Source organism: Lemur catta, chromosome X, assembly GCF_020740605.2.
Source record: "Lemur catta isolate mLemCat1 chromosome X, mLemCat1.pri, whole genome shotgun sequence".
In the NCBI taxonomy this organism is placed as follows: Eukaryota; Metazoa; Chordata; class Mammalia; order Primates; family Lemuridae; genus Lemur; species Lemur catta.
Genome location: NC_059155.1, coordinates 48,236,627 through 48,257,905, shown reverse-complemented (window position 1 = coordinate 48,257,905; position 21,279 = coordinate 48,236,627). Strand labels below are relative to the sequence as shown.

The following is a 21,279-nucleotide window of genomic DNA, read 5'->3' as shown; positions in this document are numbered from 1 at the left end:
TGAGTTATCTCCAAATTCTTTTCCACAGAGCTTGTACTAATTTGCTGTCCTGCCAGCAGTGTAAGAGTGTTCCTATCTCTCCACATCCTCGCCAGCATTTGTTTTCTGGGATTTTTTGATAAAGGCCATTCTCCCAAGGAAACTATCATTAGAGTGAATAGACAACCTACAGAATGGGAGAAAATATTTGCTTTCTACACATCTGATAAAGGGCTAATAACAAGAATCTATGTAAAACTCAAAAATCAACAAGAAAAAAATCGAACAACCCCATCAATAAATGGGCAAAGGACACGAACAGAAACTTTTCAAAAGAAGACAGAATAATTGCCAGCAAACATATGAAAAATGCTCAACATCTCTAATCATTAAGGAAATACAAATCAAAACCACAATGAGATATCACCTTTATAAATTTTTTAAAACTTTTTGACTGTTTCATACTAACACTTAGCTTAAAACACACATTATACACCTGTATAAAATATTTTCTTTCTTTAATCCTTATTTTATAAAGCTTTTTTCTATGTTTTAAATTTTTTTTTTTTTACTTTTTAAACTTTTTGTTAAAAACTAAGACACAGACACATTAGACCCCTACACAGGGTCAGAGTCATCAATTTCACTGTCTTCTACTTCTACATCTTGTCCCACTGGAAGGTCTTCAGGGGCAGTAACATGCATGGAGCTGTCATCTCCTATAATAATACCTTCTTCTGGAATACCTCCTGAAGAACCTGCCTGAGGCTGTTTTACAGTTAACGTTTTTTTTATAAGTAGGAGTACACTGTAAAATAATGATAAAATGTATAGTAAAGTAAATACATAAACCACTAACACAGTCATTTATTATCAAGTATTATGTACTGTACATAATTGTATGTGCTATACTTTCTATGACTGACAGCTAAATAGGTTTGTTTACACCAGCATCACCACAAACACATGAGTAATGCATTACACTACAACATTATGATGGCTATGACATCACTGGGCACTAAGAATTTTTCAGTGCCATTATAATCTTATGGGACCACCATCGTATATGCAGTCCATGTGACTGGAACATCATTATGCAGTGCATGACTACATGATAATTGAAGTTAAGGTGAGAATAGCCCATATATTGTTTAATTGTTTCTTTTTAAAATCTTGCTACAGTTGTAGTTGGGTTTAGCTGCCTCTAATTGCAGTCAAAACTTTATGAGATAAAAGGAAAATGCCCAAGTTACTAGTAATTTGGATTATCTGACAAGAGAAAATATAAAAACTGATCTATAAAAGAAACATTTGTACTGGAACTAAACTGAAACTGAAATATATTTAGTGGGTCTTTCTGCAAACAAAAACAGAGGTGACAACAAAAGACACAGCCACTGTTTAATAGTGCATTCTGCTTAATAATTTAGAAAATACAAATGAGGAAAAAAAGAAAACACAAAAAATCCTTTACCATCCTGTTACTCAGAAATAAACATCAGCCGGGCGTGGTGGCTCATGCCTGTAATCCTAGCACTCTGGGAGGCCGAGGCGGGAGAATCGCTTGAGGTCAGGAGTTCGAGACCAGCCTGAGCAAGAATGAGACCCCATCTCTACTAAAAATAGAAAGAAATTAACCAGACAACTAAAAATATATAGAAAAAATTAGCCGGGCGTGGTGGCGCATGCCTGTAGTTCCAGCTACTCGGGAGTCTGAGGCAGGAGGATTGCTTGAGCCCAGGAGTTTGAGGTTGCTGTGAGCTGGGCTGATGCCACAGCACTCTAGCCTGGGCAACATAGTGAGACTGTGTCTCAAAAAAAAAAAAAAAAAAGAAACATCAAAATGTTAATAATTGATACTTTTGATTTGTTTACATATAACACTTACACTTAACAATTATTTTAAACCTGCTTTTTATTTACAGTTAACTTTATTATGAACACCTTTGAATGAATGCGTCTTTATCAATCCTCCATAAAAGCAAAGGATATATATCACATTGTATCATGCTTAAATTATGATATTTTTGTGAGGAGCCTGATAATATGGTCCAGATGCATTCCAAGAGTTCAGATAGGAAGTAGATACTTTTATTGACTGTAAAAAACAATGTTGTTACCTTTTCAAATGAAGAGTCTGTTAATCAAAGAAATATATGCCATAATCCCTTCTTTTTTTTCAGCTTCTAGGACTTTCATTTAATTACCATAAGTTAGAATTGCTTGAGGTAGGGAGATAGTAGAATTATAAAGCTTTGAGTGGCTATTGACAATAGCTTGGCCACCTTCACTATCTCAGTCCTATCTTTTTTTTTTTTCAGTACAGGGGTACAAACGTTTAGGTTACATATATTGCCTTTGCCCCGCCCAAGTCAGAGCCTCAAGCATGTCCATACCCCAGATGGTACGCACCACACCCATTACGTGTGAATATACCCATCCCCTCCTCCCCACCTCAGTCCTATCTTTAATTGTTTGACTTCTTAGCTTTTAAAGGGCTATCAAGAAGGGGACACATTCTGAGGAGTTTTTTGTTTGTTTGTTTGGTTGGTTGGTTTTTGTTTATTTTGAGTAGTGCAAAGTCATGTTACCCACAGAACTTTTCTTTATGTCTACCTTAAGAAAACAATCTCAATTTTATTACAAGTAATTGCTGAAGGAAATGGAATATATTGAATGGATGAAAATGTTTGAATACTACTATGCATACGACTTCTATTTTGCCAGGATATAATGCAACTGTCCTGGCCTATGGGCAAACTGGCTCTGGAAAAACCTATTCGATGGGAGGTGCGTACACTGCAGAGCAAGAAAATGAGCCAACAGTTGGGGTAATTCCTAGGGTAATACAACTGCTCTTCAAAGAAATTGATAAAAAGAGTGACTTCGAATTTACTCTGAAAGTGTCTTACTTGGAGGTAAATGATTTACTTTAATTATTCTGAATTCAAAATTATCTTTGTAGAAAAATAAATCCAAGTCATGTTTTTCCTGGCATGACTCAAATTGGCAAATTGCATTTTTAGTAAATTACATTTTAATAAATTGATAAAACTTACTGGCTCAGTTGGGTCAGGCTCTCATACAATTCTTTCCTTGGTCTTAGAATACTCTGTTTAATCTGATTATTAGAGGAATTGGCATTGCCATATAAGATGATATAAATTCTTTAATTCCAGTTTTTCCTCTATTACTGATTCCCTGTAGAGTCCACAGAAAAGTGTTTGATTCCCCTTCACTGTTTTGAGGCTTAAATGATAATGCTGCTGCCTCATGAAGAATGTTATAAAAATCAGGTGAAATACTGAGCTGTGTAAGTGGTGATAGAGTGTGTTAATTCAACAGATATTTATTGAGCACCTACTATGTGTCAGGCCCTGTTCTAGGCACTTGGATATATCAAGTATTTGGGATATATCAGTGAACAAAACAGATACAAATTTCTGCCTTTATGGGAATTTATGTTCTAGTATATATTAGTATGCAAGTAGACTGGCCAGTTATATCTAAGTAATCTCATGACACCACAAACACATGGTTAGGGAGCTAATGGCTTCTGGGAAACTATCTGGTCAGTTCTATAGCAGTGATGTCTTATCTTTAAGGAGGAATAATTATACTTATACAATTTAAGCATGCAATTATAAATTATATGTGAACATTTCATCCTGAAGTTGAATCTCAGCATGTTAACAGGTATAAGAGGTATAGAGTTGGAAGAGGGGAAGTTAACATCATTAAGATTAGCTTTCTTGAGTCTCTTGATTAACCTAGTCACAGCCAAGGTAAATGAATATAAAAATAACACAGGAAATTGGTATGTTAAATAATAGCAAATATAGTGCTTACTATGTGCTAAACACTGTTCTAAGTACTTAAAGTTCTGCTTGCTGTTCAAATATTAGTTGCCATTTCTTCCTTTTGCACCCACCGCCCAGGACCCATCCTTCTCATTTTCACAAGATTGGTGAATGTGATGCTATTATAACAACATCAAAGAACTGACTTTGGGTACCCATGTAACTTTTCATGTGTCTATTCCCCAGAGAACCTGTTTTAAGAGAGCAGTCTCAATTATGTTACAAGTTATATGTGAATTCATTCTTGTAGCATATCAAATGATTACTTATAGGGTTAAAGTCCTTTTTCTTCATTCTAAAAATTAATACATGTTCATTGCAAACAAATTCTTAAATATAGAAAGTCACGAAGAATTTTAAAAATTACCTATGATCCCACTACTCAGAGATTACCACTGTTAACATCTTGTTTTTGCCACTGTATTTTTAATAATACCAGATATATAATGAAGAAATTTTGGATCTTCTATGCCCTTCTCGTGAGAAAGCCCCTCAAATAAATATACGGGAGGACCCTAAGGAAGGCATAAAGGTGTGTTTGTCTCTTATTTCATGTTATTAAAAATGTTGACGACATCCCTTTTCTTTGCCACTGTGGTTTTAAATAACTACTAACATCTCAATCTTTCAGATTTTGTGTGGTTCTAAATCCCTTCGTTAATCTAGAATTTCTAGATGGGAGCTCTAGTGGGGAAGGAAGGATGCATATTCAATTTTATCACCTCGTTATTTATTGAAAAATGCTAGTATAAATTAAATATTTTTAAATTATTTACAGAATTCTGAGGCTGAGTAGTCCCATATTGTAGCCACTAGCCACAAGTGGCTATTTAAATTTAAATTAATTAAAATTGAATAAAATTTAAAATTCAGTTCCTCAGGTGTATTAGCCACATATCAAGTGCTCAATAGCTACATGTAGCTAATGACAACTGTATTGGACAGCATAGATACAAAACTTGGGATCAGTGTTATATGCCAGCATGGGGCATATAATAAAAGATCTCGGGCCAGGCGCGGTGGCTCACACTTGTAATCCTAGCACTCTGAGAGGCCAAGGCGGGAGGATCACTTGAGCTCAGGAGTTCGAGACCAGCCTGAGCAAGAGCGAGACCCTGTCTCTACTAAAAATACAAAGAAATTATCTGGCCAACTAAAATATATATATAGAAAAAAGTTAGCCAGGCATGGTGGCGCATGCCTGTAGTCCCAGCTACTCGGGAGGCTGAGGCAGAAGAATTGCTTGAGCCCAGGAGTTTGAGGTTGCTGTGAGCTAGGCTGACGCTATGGCACTCTAGCACGGGCAACAGAGCAAGACTCTGTCTCAAAAAAAAAAAAAAAATAGATCTTGAAAGAGGGTAACCTTCACTTAGAGCTCCCTGGAAGGCACCTAGCCATTACCATCCTAAAATCTAGAGATGTTGGCTGACACCCTTGTTTCTGACATTCCTAAGGAAGATTGGAGACCTTGGTTTCCAGTGATCTTCACTGAGTTGCTGGTTAAAACAGTCCTCATTACCACACCTATTCTGTTTATTGGTGTTCTACTAGAACAAGGCATTTTTTTAAACCACCAATCCCTATATTTCTGATCAAGCATTTGAAATATGAATCATAAGGGAATTTTTTTCTTTCTTGGAATTAGATTGTAGGACTCACTGAGAAGACTGTTTTAGTTGCTCTGGATACTGTTTCCTGTTTGGAGCAGGGCAATAATTGTAGGACTGTGGCCTCCACAGCTATGAACTCCCAGTCATCCCGATCTCATGCCATCTTTACAATCTCCATAGAGCAAAGAAAGAAAAGTGACAAGTAAGTTAAAATTTAAAGAGTCAAGATTTTTAACACTAATTCTATTAAGGTTGAATATTAGGCTGCTTCTTCAATTGATTTGACAAATCATCAGACATCAGATTGTGGGCATTAGTGACCAATGTAGCCATTTTGACTGACTTGAAAAAAAAAATGAGAGCTGACAGCTGGTCAGCTTTGATACTCAGCTATTCTCAAGCTTGTGGACCATTCTCACTTGTGTCTTCCTGTCATTATTACAGGAGTAGTAGCTTTCGCACCAAGCTACATCTTGTAGACCTTGCTGGATCAGAAAGGCAGAAGAAAACCAAGGCTGAAGGGGATCGTCTAAAAGAGGGTGAGAGAGTAATTAGGGTCACATTTGTAGATAAAAACTTCTAGTACTCATGTTGGTATTGGTGTATTGACATATTTCAGATCACATTTTAATAGTAACTGCAATTCAAGTTTGAGGCTAACTTCAGAAATAGTGAAAAATTATTTCTTTCCTTTGCACTCATTCTCTAATTCAGGTATGAGATTTGTATCTGGCTCGTGGTTTGATTTCATCTGGTCCATGCAAGTTTTAAGTTTTAGTTTAGTTTAGTTTTATTTTATCCCCAACTACTTATAATTAAAATCAATGTCCTGATTCTGTCTTTTTAAGTATTCACTCTCCCTTCCTGATGTTGGCACATATAAACCTTATCAGCATGGTTTCCATATCTTCATTCAAGTTGTTGGATTTAAGTGATGAAGCTCCCAAAGCTAGAAGAACCCTATGGTGTATGCTATTAGAAACCTTCCTCTAGCATGATAGTGACCTGGTAATCTGCATGCTTTGGGAATAGTCCTTCAAGTGATTATTTATCTAACAAAAATTAAACATCCAGTTCCTATTTCTCAATTTTTTTCTTAAGGATCTCATTAAAGATTTTATCAAACGCTTTGCTAAGTCCAGATACACTATATTTACCATATTTCTCATAGCTTCCACCTTAGTAATAGTACAAAAAGAAATAAGGATTAGCCTAAATTGACTTTTTCTTAGTGAATTCAAACTGACTTCTAGTGCTTATTCTTCCGTTTCTCAGTTCTTGCAAGCTGTACTTGTAATAATCTGGACTTATATCAAATTCACTGGTCTGTAATTTATGGAATTAACTTTTACCCCTTTTTTGAAAATTGAAATTACACCTGCCTAGTCTTCTGGAACATCTTTCTCCATGATTCCTCAAATATCATTGACATGGCTTTAGCGGTCTCATTTGAAATTACTCTCAGTTCCCTTGGCTATAATTCATCTGTTCCAAGATATTTGAACTTTTATTAAAGTAGTTGAGTTTACGCTTACTACCTCTTTATTCATATTTGGCTTTAGTTTCTTCTTGGGAACTAAGAAGGCAGAAGCAAAAATAGTAATTGAGGATTTTACCTCTGTCATTTATCATTATTATATTGCTGGCATAGGGTAGAGACCTATTTCTTTCTCATTTTGTTCTGTATTTAAAAGTGCCCTTTTTGTTCTGGATTGCACTTGAGATTTAGCTTTCCTGACACTATTTTTAAAGGTTCTTATACCTTCTTTATCTTCTTTTGGGTGTTCAGTTCCAAGTTGTTTTATTTAACAGCTTTAGGGAGATATAATTCACATACTATAAAATTCACCCATTTAGACTGTACATGCCAGTGGATTTTAGTATATTCACAGAGTTGTACAACCATCACCACAATTTAATTTTAGAACATTTTATCACCCCAGAAAGGAGCTCCATATCCATTAGCAGTCACTCCCCATTCCCACCACCTTCCCTAGCCCTAGGCAACCACCAACCTACATTTAATATAAATGTAATCATACAATATGTGATCTTATGTGACTGGCTTAGCGTAAGGTTTTCAAGGTGTATCTATGTTGTAGCATATATCAGTACTTGGTTCCTTTTTATTACTGAATAATATTCCATTGTATGGATACAACAAATTTTGTCCATTTATCACTTGTATCCAATTTGGGCTATTATGAATATTGTTCTATGAACTTCCATGTATAAGGTTCTTTTTATTATTTTTTTTTTTTTGATACGGGGTCTCACTCTGTTGCCTAGGCTAGAATGCAGTAGTGTCATCATAACTTACTACAACCTCAAACTCCTGGGCTCAAGTGATCCTCCTACCTCAACCTCTTGAGTAGCTGGGACTACAGGATAACACCTGGCTAATTTTTTAATTTTTTATAGAGATGGGATCTCACTATTGCCCAGGCTGGTCTCGAACTCTTGGCCTCAAGCAATCCTCCTGCCTCAGCCTCCCAAGGTGCTAGGATTACAGGCATGAGCCACTGCACCTGGCCTGTATAAGTTTTTGTGTGGACAAATGTTTTAATTTCTTTTGGGTATATACTTAGGAGTGGAATTGCTGGGTCATATGGTACCTCTGTTTAACTTTTTTTTTCAATTAAGAAATAATTAAAATACCGTAACATTCACCCTTTTAAAGTATAAATTCAGTGATTTTTAGTATGTTCATAAGGAGTTATGTAACCATCACCACAATAAATTTTAGAATATTTTCATCACCTCAAAAAGAAACCCATACCCATTAGCAATCACTCCTTATTTCCCCCCAACATATGTTCTCCACTCCCTACCCTGGGCAATAACTGATCCTCTTTCTGTCTCTATAGATTTATCTATCCTGAGCATTTCCTATAAATGGAATTATGTAACATGTGGTCTTTTGTGACTGACTTCTTTCATATAGAATGATGTTTTCAAGGTTCACTCATGTTGTAGCATGTATCAGTACTTCATTCCATTTTATTGCCAATCTTCCATTGTATGAAAATAACATGGTTTTATTTATCCATTCATCCATTGATGGACATTTGGGTTGTTTCCATTTGGGTTATTAGGAATGATGCTGCTACAAGTTTTTGTGTGGACATATGTTTTCTTTTTTTTTTATTTCAGCATATTATGGGGGTACAAAAGTTTAGATCATGTATATTGCCCTTGCCCCCCCACCCCCTGCTAGTCAGAGCTTCAAGCGTGTCCATCCCCTCCCCCTCACATCTGCCCGACACCCGATTAATGTTATACCTAAATGGACATATGTTTTCATTTCTCTTGGGTATATACCTAAGAGTAGAATTGCTGAGTCATATGGTAACTCTGTTTAACTTTTTGAAGAACTGCCAGACTATTTTCCGAAGCAACTACATCAGTTTTTGTTCTCACCAGCAATATATAAAGGTTCTAACTTCTCCACGTTTTCCCTTGTTAGTATGTCTTTTTAATTATAGCCATCCTAGTGGATATGGAGTAGTATTTCCTTGTGGGTTTTATTTATATTTCACTGATGGCTAATGATGTTGAATATCATTCATGTGCTCATTGGCAATTTGTATGTCTTCTTTGGAAAAATGTCCATTCATATCACATTTAGGTCTGACCCATTTTGAGGTAATTTTTGTATATGATATGAGATAGTGGTCCAATTTAGTTCATTTGCATGTGGATATCCAGTTATCCCAGCATCATTTGTTGAAAACACGATTCTTTCTCCGTTAAATTGTCTTGGCATCCTTGTCAAGAGCAACTGGACTCTCTATTCCATTGATCTATATGTCTATCCTTATGTCAGAACCACACTGTCTTGATTATTATAGCTTTGTGGTAATTTTTGAAATTAGGAAGTGAGTCCTCCAACTTTGTTCTTTTTCAAGTTTGTATTGGCTATTCTGGGTCCCTTTCATTTCCGTATGAATGTTAGGTTCAGTTTGTCAATTTCTGCAAAGAAGCCAGCTGGGATTTTCATAGGGATTCTGTTGAATCTGTAGATCCATTTGGGATGTATTGCCATCTTTTTTCTTTTTTTAGGCTGAAGTGCCATGATGCCATCATAGCTTATTGTAACCTCTAACTCCTGGGCTTGCCATCTTAACAATATTAAATCTTTCAGTGTATGAACATCAGATGTCTTTTTTTAATTTAGATCTTCTTTAAAATCTTTCAATAATTTTTTTTAATTTTCAAAGTAAATTTTACACTTCTTTTGATAAATTTATTTCTAAGTGTTTAATTCTTTTCAATGCTATTATAAATGGAATTATTTTCTTAATTTCATTTTCAAATTATTTATTGAGTTTTGCATATTGATCTTGTATCTGCACCTTGCAGACCTTATTAGTTCTAATAGTTTTTTTAATAGATTCTTTAGGATTTCTGAATACAAGATTATGTCATCTGTGAATAGACATACATTTACCTCTTTCTTTCCAGTCTGGATGCCCTCGTTTCTTTTTCTTGCCTAATTATCCTGTCTAGAACTTCCAATACAATGTTGAATAGAAGTGAGAATGAATATTGTTGTCATGTTTCTGATCTTAGGGGAAAAACATTCAGTCTTTTACTATTAAGTATGATGTTAACTATGGGTTTTTCATAGATGCTCCTACCAGATTGAAGAAATTCCCTTTTATACCTAGTTTGTTGAGTGTTTTTATGATGAACAGGTATTTGTTGAATGCTTTTTTCAGCATCTATTGACATGATCATATTATTTTTGTTCTTTACTGATATTGTGTATTGTATTAATTGATTTTTGCATTTTAAGTCAACCTTGTATTCCTAGAATAAACCTAGCTTGTTTTTTATTTGTTTAGTAACTTTCCTGGACTAATTCTGTAAACTCTGTATTCCCTGTAGTTTACAATCACAGAAGTGTCTGTTCCATTAATTTAGTGGTTAGCTAATGATTGGTCTGATTTCCTTGTATGCCTTGAACCTATAAATCTTCCACCATTTTCCTAGGGCTTTGTGTATGTATTTGGGCATGACTTCAACACTCAGGTACTTTACAATTCTGCCTTAGCTTTCGTTGCTTGAGCAGGGTCTCAAGTCAGCCAGGGATGCAAGATTTCTGGCTTTCTAGGTCTTTCCTGAGCATGTACACAGCCCTGCACATGCATAGGGCTTTTTAGATCTCTAGAAATATATCTGTGGGGAGTGGGCTGTGTGGCTAGTGAGTGCACTAGAGCAGGCTTCCGGGAGTTGAAAGAAGAGGCTGGCAGTGGCAGGCAGATAAGACATGTTTTTTATTGTTGGGGGAGAGGGGGAATGCAGCCATGGCGAGAGCATGGCCAAGAACATGGAAAGCAGTTATATATGGCTCGGAATAATAGTGACAACATGCCATGGGAAAGTATGATCACATGGGTTCATATAGGAGATAACACCTTGGTTATATAAGTGTGCTGATTCATGCCTCCTTGGAAGGCCGGCTGAAGACACACCAGCAATTATTTTAGTTTGGCCTAAGAAACTATTGCCTATACAAATGAATTTCTCTTACATTTCACCCCCTAGGTAATAGGTTTGGTGGCCAATATATGGGCCCACAGGGAGGGCCCCATGGGCATAAAGGCCATGGTAATAATATAGGGAATAGCATAGTGTTAGTAGCCTATAGCAAATAGTTTTTAACATTAGGAGGGATGACGGGAGATGTTTTCAACATTGTTGCAATGTGTTTCCAGTTAATTGTTGGATGGCTTGTACCTTGCCATTAACTTTCTTTAAGGCAGAGGAGATTATTTTTTGGTGATCAAGTATATATACATAGTATTCAGTATGTATGACTGTGCTTGTGTGTCCTTGGGCTGCAGTAAGAAGATGAAGGGCCACGTGATTTTGCAAAACCACTTTTTTTATTTGGATGACTTTATTTATCAGGAGGGTTAGGGCCTGCATGGTTTGATTCAGGGCCCAAGCAGTATGCTCCGCTAGGGCATTAACTTTTATTTCTACCTTAATGGCTTCATCTTCAGGGAAAAAGATAGCTGCTAGGTAGAATTATTATGGAGTTTGTTTCATCTGGTGCTAGTGGGAGAACACGGTATTCCAATTACGTGGCTTTTTGGTAAAGGTGGAGAGGATTTTTCCCGGGACATATGGCCATCCCCAAGTGCACATCAAATGTACCTTCCCATTTAACAAGCAAAAAGTTAAACCCACCCATACCATGCAGTGCCCTACTAGCCAACTTTGGGCTTTTCATGTAGGTAACTAGACAGTGAGGTCCTTATAAATGGCCTATTAGTGCAGATATGCAAAGGGGATGGCTCGTGCACACTCAAAGCATGCAATTTAGCCCTTTGGCTGCCCTGTTCCTGCCTCGTTTTAAATCAAATTTCATTATGATTCATGTTTCCATAGGAGGGAGATCCCGTTTTTCAAGGTATGGGGTTTTTTTCATGGACAGCTACTACCATCCATTGGGCTGGGGGTTTGCAATTGGACCTGTCGGTATATCATGCCTTTATTGGAGGGAGACTTTATTCTTTAAGGTACAGGCTTTATTTTCTAGGTACTATCAGGGTCCAAGGGTTAGCCTCAGACAAAAATTTAACTGGGTCTAATACTGTCTATAACTTTGCAGTCAAGGGTTGGAGCTGAACTCTTCGTTGCTCCAAATAAGCTTCTCACTTCATTAGTGGGGGCATCTGGGCTGTTTGCAACTTTGCAGTTAAGGGCTGGAGCTGAACTCTGTTCATTGCTCCAAATAAGCTTTTCACTTTATTAGAGTGGGTACTGGGCTATTTTTGATTGTGGGTTGGTTATCCATGACCTTACTTATCCTGCTATAGGAATGTGGTATGCACTGGTACCTTAGACTGCCCAGTTATGGCTTCATAGGCCTGAAGGGTGGCATATATAGCCACCAGCTGCTTTTCCATTAAGGGATAGTGCTCTTGAGGGCCCTTTCAAGTCTGGGACTAAAACTTAATAGGGAGTTGCCGCTTATGTTGGCGCTGCTACAAACCTCAGCCCATTCTTCTTGAGTCAATTGCCACATCGAGATCAAACAACTGTAAGCAGTCAATCACTTGTAGCATCTGGGCTTGCATGACAGCCCTCTTGGCTGCCATAAAAGAGGCCTCTGCCTCCAGGGACCAGTCCCACTGTGTCCTCTTTTTACATAATTCATGCAAAGGCCATAATAGTTGGGTCAGGTGGGGAGTGAACACATATTAATACCCCAAAAGCCCCATAAACACTTGTAACTATTTTACCAGAGTGGGTAGGGAGAAGACTTGAATTTTATTTTTAATTGCCTCGGGGACTGCCTTTGTCTTATCCAACAAGACAAGACCTAAAAATCTGACTGATAAGCCAAGTCCCTGGACCTTGGAGTCATTCATCGCTCAACTTCATTGCTCCAACGAGGTTTGAAGGCTGGCGGCAGTTTCTTTTAGATCTTTAAGGGAATTAGAGGTTAACATTATATCATTAATATAATGAAACAAGTACACTGAGGATGGCCGACTCCATGTGGTCAAATTTGGTGTCATTAAACTATAATATATGGTTGGGCTGTGGAGGTAACCTTGCAGTAACACCACAAGTGTCCATTGTCATCCTTCCCACATGAAGACAAATTGGTCTTGACTGTCCATAGCTATGTTTATGGAGAAAAGGCGTTGGATAGGTCTACCACATAGTGGTGCTATCCAAGCATCAAAGTCAATTGATCCATCAGATCCAGTATAGATGGCACTGCCACATGCAATGGGGGAGTCACTTTATTCAGTCCCCAATAGTCCACTGTTATTCTTCAGGTTTCATTTGGTTCCTTAACCAGCCAAATAGGAGAGTTGAATGGACTGTGAGCAGGGCACATTATGCCAGTTTTTTCCAGCTGCAATATGGTTTGTGAAATTTCTTCATGCCCCCTAGGGCAAATGATACTGTCGGGTGCGTACCACACCACAAGCTGTGGGCAAAACCTGCGGTAGGTGATGGAGGTGGCCACGCACCACCAGCTTCACAACCCTAACTTGGAGGCAAAAGTTAAGTTGCGGAGATAGTTAGGGTTAAGCCACACAGAATATTAACACTTAGAATATATTCCTTGATGGGGGGATACACACAGTGTAAGGCCTAAGGGCCAAACAACCTATTCCCGATGGAATAGTTACGTGCTTAACTTTAACAGTTTGTCAATTATAGCCATCTATATGGGCCATTTGTCCAGTAAACTGCTCAGGGTTTCTATAAATTAGGGAGCAGTCAGCTCCCATGTCCATCAAGGCCAAAACCCACTATACATTTGTAGGGGACCAATGAATAGCAAGTTCCACGTGCTCCCTCGGGTCATCCAGGGGCCCCTCTGACTGGGTGCCTTGGCCTGACCCCTAACCCATATCAAAGAGAGGGGCTTCAACTATAAAATCTTGCAGCCACACATTGCGGGTCTCTTTGGCAGGTGTCTCAGCTTCCCCCTTCTTGGGTGCTTTTGTGAATCGCTGGTGGAGAGCCAGCTGATTCCACAGAGCCAGCAATACCTCAGTAGGCTGTTTATTTATTCTTGCTAGTAGGAGGTCTGGCCACCTCTGGGTTCATGACACCTTCTGGGCCCCTTGTACTGACTTTTTCTGCAGGGGGCCCTGAGTTCGCGGGCCCTTCTTGGGCCCTTGCAGCGTATGCACTTGTTCCTTCCCCCCTTTCCGTTCTTCGGCGTCTCCCAAAGCCACGGTAGCACTCTGCTTTCCCACATAGGGAGTGAGCACAGCTGCCAGCAGGTTAAATGAACCGCGGCTTTGACTAGGATCAGGTCGCACATGCGCATAGTGGTCCTCAGCAGTCCAGCCAGTTTGTTTATCATAAAAATGGCTTGGCGCATCCCTAATTCCTGCAGCTCTGTGGGCGTGTAAGTGGAGTATGAAATATGCTCTGTTACCGTGGGTGCACCCTGTGCCCCACCACTAGGAGTCTCATGGTTGCCCACGCTCCATCTTGCCCTTAGTCTCCTGCGTCCCTGTGGTTTCTTCGGCCTCCGCAGCTGAAACACTCATCAATTCCTTTTCCAAAGCTGGCATCCGCCTCTTCAGGTTTTCCTCTATCGCTTGTAATTTTCCCACCTGGGCTTCTGACCGCAGGGTATCTGCATGTTGCTCACAGAGGGCTGTAAGGAAGTGCCAGCCCACCCGACCAGCCGCTGCTTGCTTTCTAGGCTGCAGTGATTCCTCTCCGACCCACAAGGCCCTTTCCACTCAACCTGCTCCCACTCCATGGCAGGGGCTGTGGGAAGCCACATATTCTCCCCTTCTGGGGCAGAGGGAACACTTTCCCCATCGAATCCTACTGACTATGCCAAAGGTGGGGAGTGAGTTGTGTGGCTAGCGAGTGCGCTGAAGCAGGCTTCTGGGAGTTGAAAGAAGAGGCATGCGGTGACGGGCAGATGAGACATGTTCTTTATTGTGGGGGGATGCAGCCCTGGCGAGTGCATGGCCAAGAACATGGCAAGCACTTATATATGGCTCGGAATAATAGTGGCCACCTGCCATGGGAAAGCATGATCACATGGGTTCATATAGGAGATAACACCTTGATTACATAAGTGTGCTGACTCATGCCTCCTTGGAAGGCCGGCTAAAAACACGATGGCGATTATTTTAGTTTGGCCTAAGAAACTTATTGCCTATACAAATAAATTTCCCTTACAATATCAGAACTTTTTAAGGCCCTCTATGCACACCTCATTCCCCAGATCTTTCCTTCAAACTTTTGGCCAGCCTGTTAATTAGCTGTGATTATTAAGTTTAGCGTGTATCTTTACTAGATGTTTTTCTATGTATATATGTATGTGTACATATAGTAATATAGTTTCGTTATATGCCTTTTAAAATTCTGGCATTGCTAAATTTATTTATTTTCTTTTAATTACTTGAGTAGTACGTGAATAAATTCCCACTATTAAAATACAAACAATACAGATGATGATAAAATCTCCCTTGATTTACTACCCCAATCTTAATCCAGAAGCAATCACTTTCATCTGCTTCGTAGGTAGCATTCAAGATTTTTTTCTATACTATATACATTTTTATTGGTGTTTCCATGTTGCTTTTAAAGATAAATGCCATCATACTACACATTTTGTTTTTCAACTTGCTTTATCTCTTAGTGATATAGCTTTTTTTATATTCAGTATATGTAAGTCTACCTCATTTTAAAAACTGCTTTATAGAACAGTATATAGAGTCTACCTTGTTTATTCCCATTTTTATTGACATTTCAGTTTTCTAATTTCTGGCTATTGTGAAATGATGCCTCACTAGATAGCCTCGCACATGATATGCATGTGAGAGTATTCTCTGGGTTATATATCTGGAAGAGGACTTGCTGGGTTGAAAGGCATATACATTTGAGATTTTAAGTACCATTAAATATTGCCCTCCAAATATTGCCTCAGTATCTATTTTACCTATAATATATGAGAATATGTTTTCTTGTACTGTTGACAATATTGGATATTAATTGACCTTTTTATTTTTGCCTATCTTATGTGTTATTTTTAAAAACTTGTATTTCCCTAATTATTTGTGAGATTGAGCATCTTTTCATGTTATTGGCCATTTCTCTTTCCATTTCTATGCATTGCCTGTTCATACCCTTTGCTTATTTTTTTCTTTCAAGTTGTATTTTTCTTATTGATTTGTAGTTGTTTATATATTGTGGATATTAGGCCTTTGTTACATATATTACATATATTTTTCTCAGTCTCATTTTTTTTTTTTGAGACAGAGTCTCCCTTTGTTGCCTGCGCTAGAGTGAGTGCCGTGGCATCAGCCTAGCTCACAGCAACCTCAAACTCCTGGGCTTAAGCGATCCTCCTGCCTCAGCCTCCCGAGTAGCTGGGACTACAGGCATGCGCCACCATGCCTGGCTAATTTTTTCTATATATATTTTTAGTTGTCCAGATAATTTTTATTTCTATTTTTAGTAGAGATGGGGTCTCGCTCAGGCTGGTCTCGAACTCCTGACCTCGAGTGATCCACACGCCTTGGCCTCCCAGAGGGCTAGGATTTCAGTCTCATTTTTAAACTTTATTAATCTTTTCATTCATGTCTTGTGTGTGTTTATTGTCATATTTTTCTTTTTATAATATATAAAATTGGCTACTTTACAAGCAATAGCTTTACTTTTTCAGCCTTATTGAGGTATAATTGGCAAATAAAAATTGTATATGTTCAAGATAGACAATATGTTTTAATATGTGCATAAATTATGAAATGATTAATACAATCAAGCTAATTAGCATATCTATCACCTCATGTAGTTACCTTTTTAAGTATATTTTTTCTTGAAGTAAAATTCATATGTAATAAAATGCATGTATTTTAAATGCTCAGTTTGTTAAGTTTTTATAGTTGAATACATTTATGTTATCTACCACCCAAAACATGATATAAAACATTTCATCTCCCCCAAAGAGTTTCCTTGTGCCCCTTTCCAATCAATTCACCCTTTTCCCATTCTACCCCAAGCAACAATTTTCTGACTTCTGTCACCATCGATTAGTTTTACATGTTCTTAGATTTCATTATAAATGGGATCTTAGAATGTTTTTTGTGTGTGTGCCTGGTTTCTTTTGCTCAACATAATATATTTTTGAGATTTGTTCATGTTCTTGTTTTGATTTGTGATTTGTTACTTTGTATTGCTGATTAGTATTCCATTCTATGATTATGCCATTATTTATTTTTCTGTTTTCCTGTTGATGGGAATTTAAGTTATATCTAGTTTTTAACTATTATGAATAAGGCTGCCCTGAACATTCATGTACAAGCCTTTTTGTGAACATATATTTTCATTTCTCATGGGTAAATATCTAGAAATGGAAGAGGGTAAATGTATGCTTAACTTTATTTAAAAAAAAAAAAAAGAAGGCCTAACACTTTTCTAACATGGTACCATTTTAGACCCAAGCAGTATATGAGAGTTCCAGTTTTCCATGTCTTCATAAAAAAGATGGGGTTTTTTTGGTTTTGTTTATTTGTTTTGAGACAGTGTCTTGCTCTGTCAGCTGGGCTAGAGTGCAGTGGCATCATCACAGCTCACTGTAACCTCAAACTCCTAGCCTCAAGTGATCCTCCTGCCTTGGCCTCCCAAAGTGCTAGGATTACAGGCGTGAGCCACCACACCCAGCAAAAAAAGATGTTGTCTTTGAAATTCTAGTGGGTGTTGAATGGTATCTCATCATGGTTTTAATTTTCATTTCCAAGATGATGAATGTTGAGTCCATTTTCATATACTTATTGGCTATTCATATATTTTTTTAAAGTGTCTGTTCAAGTCTTTTGCCCATTCCTTAAAACTTGAGTTATTCATCTTTTTATTGATGATACATAGGAGTTATTTATATATTATGGATTCAAGCATTAGGTGTATATGTTGCAGATATTTTTTTCTAGTCTGTAGTTTGTTTCTCTTTTTAATGATGTCTTTTGACGAGCAAAAGTTTTAATTTTGATGAAGTCCAATTTTTTTTTGCATTTATTTATTTATTTTTATATTTTTTTATTTCAGCTTATTATGGGGGTACAAAAGTTCAGGTTATATATATTGCCCATGCCCCCCCATCCCCCCGAGTCAGAGCTTCAAGGGTGAGATGAAGTCCAATTTATCAGGTTTCTTTAATGCTTAGTACTTTTGGTATCCTGTCCAAGAAATCTTTGCCTACCCCAAAGTCATGAAGATATTCTCCTTTGTTTCCTATTTGAAGCTTTATAGGTTTAGCTTTTACATTACTTCTGTAATCTGTTTTGAATTAATTTTTGGCTATAAAGTGAGTTAGAGGTTGGGGATCATTTTCCCCCCACGTGGCTATCTAGTTGTTCCACTGTAACCAAACTTAGGCTTTGCTACTCACTGCTCAAAAGCCAAACTCGAGGGACAAGAGTTGGTGGAAGGAAAAGCAGGTTATTCAAGAGCCAGCAACCTGAGGAGATGGTGGACTCATGTTGCAAAAACCATCTCTAATTTCTCAGGCTGACTGAAGGGTTTTAAAGGAGAAGGAGTTTTGGGAAACTATATTCAGGAGCTGGCCATGTGCAGGTCAGCATAACTTGTTCCAATGGTTAACTTTAGTAGCTGGCCATCTGGCAGTCTGGGCTGGAATCCGCTAGACTGCAACAGAATTGAAGGTTAACTGCTCAGCATTTTCCTCTAGCGGGGAGTCCTGCAATCTTGGTTCTATAGTTAGTTGCTCAAGGCCAGTTCCTGGAATTCTTAAGCACACAATTAGGCATTGTAAAAGAAAGAGTTATTAGTTAGCTTTAAGATGGAGTGTCTGTTACAGTTACACCACCACCATTGGTTAAAAAGAAGTTCCTTTACCCACTGGATTGACTCGGTGTCTTGGTGTATTGAGTTGATCATATGTGTGTGGGGTCTATTTCTAGACACTATTCTGCTCTATTGGTCAATTTGTTTATTCTTAGACCTTTTAATAAGTCTAACTTATCATATGTTTTAATCTCTGGGAGGGCAAGTTTCCCCTCAGTTTTAGCAGAATTATTTTGATTACTTTCTGTTCCAGGTGAATTTTAGAATTAGGTTGTCAAGTACTATGAAATCTTTGGATTTCTATTGAGAACTGAATTCAATTTATAGATTAAGGAGAATTGATCCCATCCAGGAACATGATCTCTCTGCATTTATTCAAGTCATCTTTTATGTCTTTAAGTAAGGTTTGTAGTTTTCTTAATATAATTCTTATACCACATATCTTCTTTTTTTATATTTTTTTTATTTTTGAGACAGTCTCACTCTGTTGCCCGGGCTAGAGTGCTGTGGCATCAGCCCAGCTCACAGCAACCTCAAACTCCTGGGCTCAAGCAATTCTTCTGCCTCAGCCTCCCGAGTAGCTGGGACTACAGCCATGTGCCACCATGCCTGAATGACTTTTTCTATATATTTTTAGTTGTCTGGTTAATTTCTTTCTATTTTTTAGTAGAGACAGGGTCTTGCTCTTGCTCAGGCTGGTCTTGAACTCCTGACCTCGAGCGATCCTCCTGCCTCTGCCTCCCAGAGTGCTTAGGATTACAGGCGTGAGCCACCGCGCCCAGCCTTACCACATATCTTGTTAGGCTTATTCCAGAATACTTTTTTAACTTTTTTGTTGCTTTTTTGAATATCTCCTTTTCTATTTTCCATTCCTGTCTAGGAAAAGTATTACTTTTTAAATTTTTATCTTGTTATTTCACCATCTTGCTGAACTACATTTTAGTTTCTCATTGTTTTGTCAGTGGAGTTTCATGGATTTTCTAGGTGGGTATTCAGATTATTCTCAAGTAGACACTTCAATTTCTTCGTTTTCAAAATTTATACCTAATTTATTTTCTCATCCTTTTTCAGCATAATGTTGAATAGTACCAGTGATAGTTATCATCTTTATCTTTTTTTCCTTTTTCAGTCTAACCAGAAAATTGCTAGTGTTTCAATTTTAACTATCTACTGTGCCATTTCTGACAGATATCCTTTATCAAGTTAAGGTAGTGGCCTTTTATTCCTAGTTTGCAAAGAATTACTTTTTTTTTTCAATGGTAATGGGATCTCAATATGTTGCCCAGGCTGGACACAAACTCCTGGGCTCCAGCAATCCTCCCGTCTCAGCTTCCAGAACAGCTCAGACTATAGGCGCATACTGCCACATCCCTCTAAGAATTACTTATTTTTAAAGTGAGAAATGAATGTTGAATTTTATCATTGATTGGGAATTAGTTATCATATAGTTTCTCCTCTTTTAACCTATTGATAGAGTGAACTATAAAAATACATTTTCTATCATTTCCTGAATTTACCATGATAAATCATTTTTTCTGCACACTGCTGGATTTAATGTGTTAGTTTTAAATTTAGGACTTTTACAAATCTGTTCCTATGAGAGAGTGGTCTATAACATTTATTTGTATGTGTGCTCTCCTTGTCCATTTTGGTTTGAAGATTTTGCCAACTGTATAAAATGAGTTGAGAAGCTTTCCATTTTTTTCTGTGCTCTGCTACATTTTATATAACATGTGAATTATATCTGAAAGTTTCTTAAAAAGTATATTTTCTATATCTTGAGCTAATTTTGGTCATTTATATTTTCTTAGGAAATTATTTATTTTGTCTAGATTGCCAAATTTATTCATATAATATTGCAAATAGATTTACTTTATATTTTTAATCCCCTCTACAGCTGTAGTTATGTCTCCCCTTTCAGTTTTTTATATCACATATGGCAGATTTGTTGATTAACTCTACTTTTTCCTATTTTGTATTTTTACTCTATTAATGACTTCTTATTAGGTTGTTTTATATTCTTTTTATTGCTTCATGAGTTGAAAGCTGAGTTTACTTTTTTTCTTTCCTTTCTTTAAAAAAAAAAAAAGCATTTCAAGTATATACAAAAGAGATCAGAATGGTATAATGAATCCCCCATATACCTGTCATGCAGTTTCACTAATTTATGACTAGTATTGTTTTATCTATATTATTTTGAAACAAATTCCAGATATATTGTTTTATTTATTTCAGTTTGTAAAAAATAAGAACTCTTTTAAAATATAATCACCTAAAAATTAACAGTAATCCCTTAATAAAATCAAATATCTAGTCAGTGTTCAGATTTCTCATTGTCTCATAGATTTCATTTATTTGGATCGGGATCCAAACAAGGTCCACACATTGTTATTGCTTGATAAGTTTTTAAAATTTCTTTCATTGATTGATTAAGACAGGGTCTTGCTATATCACCCAGACTGGTCTCAAACTCCTGGGCTCTAGCAGTCCTCCCACCTCAGCCCTCCAGAATAGCT

General features: G+C 37.3%; 1 protein-coding gene across 4 annotated transcripts in view; it reads left to right on the top strand.

Annotated features, from left to right (window-relative positions):
- Nucleotides 1-21,279, top strand: part of KIF4A (kinesin family member 4A) — a 119,338-nt gene that overhangs the window by 8,724 nt on the left and 89,335 nt on the right. For all 4 annotated transcript variants that reach the window (XM_045538689.1, XM_045538690.1, XM_045538692.1 and 1 more), the window contains 4 exons: nt 2,707-2,897; nt 4,279-4,371; nt 5,485-5,651; nt 5,894-5,988. In XM_045538689.1, coding sequence (XP_045394645.1) covers nt 2,707-2,897; nt 4,279-4,371; nt 5,485-5,651; nt 5,894-5,988 — 546 coding nt within the window. The remainder of the gene's footprint in view (nt 1-2,706; nt 2,898-4,278; nt 4,372-5,484; nt 5,652-5,893; nt 5,989-21,279) is intronic.